The following is a 7334-nucleotide window of genomic DNA, read 5'->3' on the forward strand; positions in this document are numbered from 1 at the left end:
AAATTGTTGTCAATAATTTTTAACAAATAATAAAATTACAAAATGTTAAAAGAAAACTCTATTGATTTGATGATTCAGTGATTTTAAAATCTATTGCATAATTTCTCATTATATCAAAATATTTAAAAGTGTTATGGACCAAATTTTTATCAACTAAAACAAATTAAAATTAAATTTTGATATTTTTCTAAGTTAAAAGACAAAATAAAATATTAAATAAAAAAGTAGCTTATATTTATATTCAGATAGTATGATTGTTACATAAACAAATTACAAAAATGTATTAGATATTAAATAGTAACATATAAATCTATACATAATACTACATACCTTTTCCAAATAGATAATAACTTATACCAATATTGAGTAAAATAATATATGTTATTCTAATATATACCATGATGATATAGTAAAATATATTTTATAGTAATAATTTTTTTTATTATGTACATATACGTGATATAGTAATATAAATATCAATAGTAATTATTATTATGATATATATAGTAATAATAATAATAAGGTATACTAATGTTGATTGAAATAATATATGATAGTATTCTTCTTCTTTTTTTAAGAAAAAAATATATTGTTTTATTTGTAATGTGTAAAGTATGTGATACGAATAAAATATTTTATAGTAATCAATACTATAATATACATACATACATATATATATATATATAGAGAGAGAGAGAGATAGAGAGAGAGAGAGAGAGTAACGTGGGAAAGAAAGAAAGAAAAAAAGAGAGAGAAGAGAAGATGACGCAAGAAAGAGAAGAAGGAAAAAAATAAAAATAAAAACTGTCACGTGTCTCCGTATGGAGAAGCCACGTGGCGACCTATGATTAAAGTTGCAATTGTTTAACAAATAATAAAATTACAAAATGTTAAAAGAAAACTCTATTGTCTTAATGATTCAGTGATTTTAAAATCTATTGCATAATTTCTCATTATATCAAAAATTTTAAAAGTGTTGCGGACCAAATTTTTTATCAACTAAAACAAATTGAAATTAAATTTTGATATTTTTTTAATTTAAAGACAAAATAAAATATTAAATAAAAAAGTAGCTTATATTTATATTCAGATTGTATGATTGTTACATAAACAAATTACAAAAATGTATTAGATATTAAATAGTAACATATAAATCTATACATAATACGACATACCTTTTCCAAATAGATAATAACTTATACCAATATTGATTAAAATAATATATGTTATTCTAATATATACCATGATGATATAGTAAAATATATTTTATAGTAATAATTTTTTTTATTATGTACATATACGTGATATAGTAATATAAATATCAATAGTAATTATTATTATGAAATATATATAGTAATAATAATAATAAGGTATACTAATGTTGATTGAAATAATATATGTTAGTATGCTTCTTCTTTTTTTAAGAAAAAAATATATTGTTTTATGGGTAATTTAGCAAAATAGCCAAATCAAACCTTTAACATTGCTAATTAGCCAAGGTTTTGTAAATACTAAGTAAATAGCCAGATATCATTTAAGACACTTTTACATTTACTAAAAAGCCCAGACATTTCCCGCCCATAAGCACACGGTTTACTTAATAAAAAAAAAAGAGGTAACGTATAAACGAGAATCAAGGAAGTAATAACTGCAAATTAATTACCGATTATCTCTCCACCAATATTCAATCTGCCATTAAGAAAAAATCTCTGTTAATGTATCTTGATGCGTTGTAAAATGTAATCATGTTTCAGTGTTAATGTATGAGAAAAACCATTGTGAATGCGTTTAGAATTTTGGGTGTTTGGATGTTAGAATGAAAAAATAGGTGTTGACATATTTTGCAGTAAATCTGAGTAAATATTGGGCAGTTTAAATTTTTGTCGTGTGTAAATCTTTATTTACACATATTTACACTGAGTATGTCAATCCTTGGATTTTACAACAATGTATGGTTGTTAATATCTGTAGTAAATGTGTGTAAATATTAAGTACTATTATATTTGGTTATCTGGAAGTGTTTATTTACACATATTTACTGCATAAGTTGTCATAACCTTAACTTATTTACATATATTTAAAAAATAAACGATATAATATATTTCTGGCCGAAAATATCAGAAATAATCTATAAAAAGAAACAAATAAATTACAACTTCCACGTCCATTTAGTTCCTAAAATAAAGGGAATCATAAATTGACTAAATCATGTTCACACTTATATCTGGAAAACAATTCAAAAAATTTCGGGAAAAAATTTAAACCGAAAATTCAAATATGTAATTCAAAATTCAAACGCACATGGGCAATTTTCGGAAATAAAAAAACCTATTATTGGGCCACGTCATCGGCATGGCTATTTACTTAGTATTTACAAAACCTTGGCTAAATAGCAAATCATAAAGTTTGATTCGGCTATTTTGCTAATTTTTTGTTGTTTTATTTGTAATGTGTAAATGTATATGATACCAGTAAAATATTTTATAGTAATCAATACTATAATATACATATATATATATAGAGAGAGAGAGAGAGAGAGAGAGAGAGAGAAAGAAAAAAAGAGAGAGAATATATATATATATATATATAGAGAGAGAGAGAGAGAGAGAGAGAAAGAAAGAAAAAAAGAGAGAGAAGAGAAGATGACGCAAGAAAGAGAAGAAGGAAAAAAACAAAAAAAAAACTGCCACGTGTCTCCGTATGGAGAAACCACGTGGCGACTAAAGTTGGAATTGGCATAGCTTCTTATTATCTATGTTATGGATTATGGATAAAAGAAAAAAAAAATTGCAAATGAACAACAAACCTCCTTTCTAAATTCTAATTCAACCAGCCGATTTGACACATTCAATCAATAATATTGTATACACTATGCACAAATGGAAACACAAAGTAAAGAGTAATGGATGTGTGATTTTATGGTGGGAAAGTGGAAAATCACAAGAGCTCTTTGTCATAAAAGGCGAGAAGCTGCTTGACATGATTGTGCCAGGCAGCCACGTTTAGTCCATCGACCGTCACCCAATCCACCACCGTCGATGCAGGTTGCTCCCACCACTCTTCAAGCTGAACACACCACACCACACCACACCAACTTAACTCTGACTACACACACACACATATATATATACACATATTTATAGTGGTCACTCACTCACCAATCCTCGGACGTATTTGCACTCGTCTACGCACTTATGAGCACCAACAGCTCCGGACTTTAGCTCCGGCAACCACTTCTCAACCACCGTTTTTTCCTGCTCAGAGGCTAAATTTAGGCAGTAACTCGTAGTCCTGCAATTTTAGTAAACCACACCACCGCCGAATTAGACATCACAAGATTATTTGAAAATATAAGCTTCTTCATATCATCGTGATAGTATGGTGGACAAAAGGCAACGTGAACAACCTTTCATAGTCCTGTTGGGCTCGATAGGCATGGTTCAACAACGCATGGCCACTTTCAACGAGATCTTGTCGTATGTGTACCAAATTGATCGCCTTCGCGAGATTCTCCAACACACTAGCCTCTGAACCACGTAACTTCAAACAGAACTCTAGGGATTCTAAAACCGATGCAAGCCCAGCATCTGAACCCTCCAAACCTGTAAGAGGGGCAATTTTATGAAAACTTCACATGGATTCACCTTGGTCAATTTTATTTTCTAAGGTTATTACGTGAGGGGCATTTTGGGAATTTGAACGCATGTTCTTGTTTTCCCTTGTTTCTTTGTATAATAAGCATATGAGAGGATTTACTCAAACTCGAAAACCCCGGTTTTTTTTTATTGTAGTGAAAACTGCAGCAGCAATACTGGCGGTAGCTCTCACATTGAGAGTGAACTACCATTTTATAAAAAGAAATGGAGAATTTTATTAAATCTATGTTGTAAAATTCTATGTTGCTTTAATAATCATTTCTAGTTAGGTTTGGATATCGTAAACACGAAACCGGTCAAAAATCCCAATTCCAGTATACAATCTCATGGCTCACCAGCTGGATACTGAAGAGCAGCAGAAACACGACATATTGATGGTATCGCTGAAGGATCTCTTGCACCGGCTTTTGCAGTCAAAATAGCTGCATTTTTTTCTGCAGTGGCAACAGCTTCGGGTCCAGTGGAACCATTTGCACCCATAGCCTCCAACAGTGCCTAATACATTGTTGAATTACATGTATATGTGAAATGGAATCGAGATTAATTTCTTAAGGTACCTGGGGTGTTGCTGGAAGCATGTACAGATTGTTATCGGGGCTCCTATAATAGGCAGACACTTCTTTCTCGATAAAGTCATTAGCGTTATTAGAGATTTCTGCAACTGTTGTGCAAGCTGGGATTATAGTGCTCGACGCAAACTCCCTTGCAGCTAATGGCTGCTGATTCCAAAATGCTGCGGCGTCCTAAGATGATTCAACATTCGCACTTGGAATTATATTTATTTACGGACACAGAAATACCATGTCTAAATGTTTGATAAAGCATAGTAACAATCGATCAACTTACCGCATTAACCTTTAGAAGTGCATTATATATGATTTCAAGCTCGGACCGCCGAGAATCAAACTCTTCAATTTTCTTCCACTTCTTTCTCAACGAATCTTCAGCTTCCTTCCTCTCTGCACACTGTTTATTCAATCTTTGTACCTCAGACATCAGCGTGTTTAGGCTCGCTTTCAATCCAGCTAGTTCTCTCTCCTTAGACCAGACCTCCAACTGCACGAGCGAGGAGATTAATGGTTATACAAATCGTGTAACAGAATATCTCCAATCAGAAAAGTCTCTTTCTGTGGCATTAATGGAGATTCTATGCTTCCACTTCGCATAATTTACATTATATGCATTGGTAGAGTATCCAATTAAGATTTTTACAAAGTTACCTCAAACTGTCGCAGACCGCCTAGATTTTGCGATGTGCCACCACCATCGCTGCTGCCATGCAAGCGCTTAATAAGTTTTTGAGAAACGTCCCGAGCTTCTGCAGCTTTATTCAGAGCGTCTTCAGTAGCCAAAAATTGATGTACATGTGCTTTCTGTTGACACAACAAAAAAAATATAAATATTAACTAAGAATATTCAAATCCGATTAATAGAATCCATGCTAAGTAGCAGATATAATGAGATTGTTAGACGTGATGTTTGGTTAAATGGGAAAAGGAACTAAAATGTACAAATTACCTGTCTTTCGAGAAGCTGGTTTTGATTTCCTTTAGATGGAACATCGACCCCTATCTTTCCGTTACCATAAAGTTGATAGTGTAATGGTGAGCTCACATCGGGGGAAGAGACATCAATTACTCGGTTGTTCTCGTATTTGTACCTAAGTTTAGAATATATGTATATATTTTTGAAGAGTCGAATTTGGATGAAAAGGAAGAGAAATAGGTGAAGACAAAAGTAAGAGATATGGAAATTGACCTTAAGATCTCTGCATCGGCTTTGACATCAATTTTCTCAATTTCCCTGGATATGACAGACTTCAACCTGGAGGTGTGAGCAGTGATGGCTTGAAGCAACTGGGGAGGGCTCTTGAGGCAGGAGAGGATCACGGAAGTGACTTCCTCGGGCAATTCGGCGTCGAAATCAAAGCCCAATTTAGCGGCGGCTTCGGATTCAGGACTGGGGTGCACGCCGAGTCCTTCGTAAGCAGGGAAGGAAGTGCGAATCTTGTGGAGCATGTGGTCGGCCAGAGACTCGCAGGCCTTCCTTATGTTTCTTTCGCGGGTGGTCTCGATGAGGATGACTTCGTCCGCGGACTTGGCTCCGCTGAAGCTCACGACTTCGGTGGAAGAATCAAAGCCCATGCTTTGAGCATCCCTCGCTTGGCTGACGAACAAATGAAGGCGCTTGTGATACTCTGCGAATATCTTCGCCGCTTCGTCACACTGTTGGTCGTAGGCCTCCAGTGTCACCTGCTTGTGACTGTAGAAGCACAACTTTTAAATTAAAAAAAAAGACTCCATGACTGTGTGCTATAAACACAAAAAGACTCAGGTATTACCGGTAATTGGAGCGCTCGTCGAGCATTCTCTTCCTCTCGGCGCCTTCCCGGGAGACCTCCAACATCCTGGCCTTCACATCCTTCCTCTGCCGCCTCAGAATGCTCCTCAGCCTCTCCACCTCCTTCGCCGCCGCCTCCCTCTCCGCCACAGCCTCCTCTCCGGCCGCCGCCGTCTTCCTCCGCTCCTTCCCGTGGACCGTGATGTTCCGCCGGATATTCTCCACCGTCTTCTCCGACTTCACTCGACTCATCAGGAACTTCCAAATCGGGATCATGTTGCCCCGGCAGACCTTCCTCAGCGCCTGGATCGACGGCTCCGACGACTTCCCCGAACCGGAGTTGTGCGGCCCCAGAGGTCTGTACCCCATTTCCTTCTGCAGCCACTCCAATATCGCCTCCGGCTGCGCCGACGAGCTTTGCATTGTAATCGTCAATTCGGAAACCTAGAATCGCTGATATCAAATTCTGAATTCGATTCCCATCTCTCTGTGTTAAACACTCACACTAGGATGTGGGAGGATTTGAAAATCGGAACCAGCGAACTCAGTCAGAAACAACGACAAACGCCATTGGAAGCTATCCTGCGAGAGAGGAATGTAGATCTGAATAGATCGAAGCCCTAATCGACGTAGAGACAATCGTCGAAAACAATGAACAAAACAATCCGAGAGGCGAGATGGTGAGACATAGATTTGATTAGAACCGATGTCGTTTTCGGTTTCTGTTTCTTTTTTTCCTTTCCCTCTCTTTTTTCCTAAAACTTTTTTTTTTTTTTTTTTTTTGTTTAATCTATTTTATGTACCAGTGCAATTCAAACTCAATTTGAATAATCGTTTTCTAGAGCTAAAAAAGGAAGACATGTCCAAGCTAGACTTATTAATTGAAAAATATATAAAATTAGATTTTTGACTTAAATTCATACAAAAATATCCTTCAAATTCTTTTCACTCTCTTTGCTTCTCACATCTCTTTCACTTTTTATTTTTACTTCTCTCTCACATCATGTCCACCCAAATCCGACAGATTCCGACTAAATCTGACGTGCTCCGACAAAATTCGACCCAGTCCGAGTGAATCTAACAAGCTCTAACAAGGTTCTTCCGGGGTTTAATGTTCTTCGTACTCTTCTTTCGGGTTTAATCTTTTGCGCTAAAAATGACCAAAAAAGTAAGATTTTCATCTTTATTTTGTGTTTTGATTATTGCAGGATAGTTTCAATAATGATTAGAGTGATTATTTAGATTTCTTTGGGGGTTTTTTTTTTATGATCTCCGATGAATTAAGATGTTTTCCAATGAAATCCATAGATATTTCCGATGAGTTTAGATGAATTCGGA

The 7334-nt window shown here is 35.3% G+C and overlaps 1 protein-coding gene across 1 annotated transcript; it reads right to left on the reverse strand.

Moving 5' to 3' along the window:
* Nucleotides 1-2789: 2789 nt before the first annotated feature.
* On the reverse strand, nucleotides 2790-6779 carry AUG5 (HAUS augmin-like complex subunit). Its single transcript, XM_089616907.1, has 10 exons — nucleotides 5998-6779; nucleotides 5415-5918; nucleotides 5175-5316; nucleotides 4877-5029; nucleotides 4503-4712; nucleotides 4214-4399; nucleotides 3992-4151; nucleotides 3407-3602; nucleotides 3159-3291; nucleotides 2790-3066 (listed from the first exon to the last, which is right to left on the reverse strand). Exons 1-10 carry the CDS (start codon nucleotides 6417-6419, stop codon nucleotides 2938-2940), a joined length of 2235 nt encoding a protein of 744 aa, XP_089473033.1. The 5' UTR covers nucleotides 6420-6779; the 3' UTR covers nucleotides 2790-2937.
* Between the last annotated feature and the right edge of the window lie 555 nt (nucleotides 6780-7334).

Source organism: Urtica dioica, chromosome 1 (assembly GCF_054948205.1).
Source record: "Urtica dioica subsp. dioica isolate 48M chromosome 1, U.dioica_male_clone48M_v1_H2, whole genome shotgun sequence".
Taxonomy (NCBI): Eukaryota; Viridiplantae; Streptophyta; class Magnoliopsida; order Rosales; family Urticaceae; genus Urtica; species Urtica dioica.

Excerpts from the sequence above, each read along its gene's own strand:
- AUG5 (XM_089616907.1), bottom strand. The coding sequence starts at position 6,419 with ATGCAAAGCTCGTCGGCGCAGCCGGAGGCGATATTGGAGTGGCTGCAG. Across the intron at positions 4,713-4,876 it reads GCGGTCTGCGACAGTTTGAG|TTGGAGGTCTGGTCTAAGGA; the intron begins GTAACTTTGTAA and ends TCGCTCGTGCAG. Across the intron at positions 4,400-4,502 it reads CACTTCTAAAGGTTAATGCG|GACGCCGCAGCATTTTGGAA; the intron begins GTAAGTTGATCG and ends GAATCATCTTAG.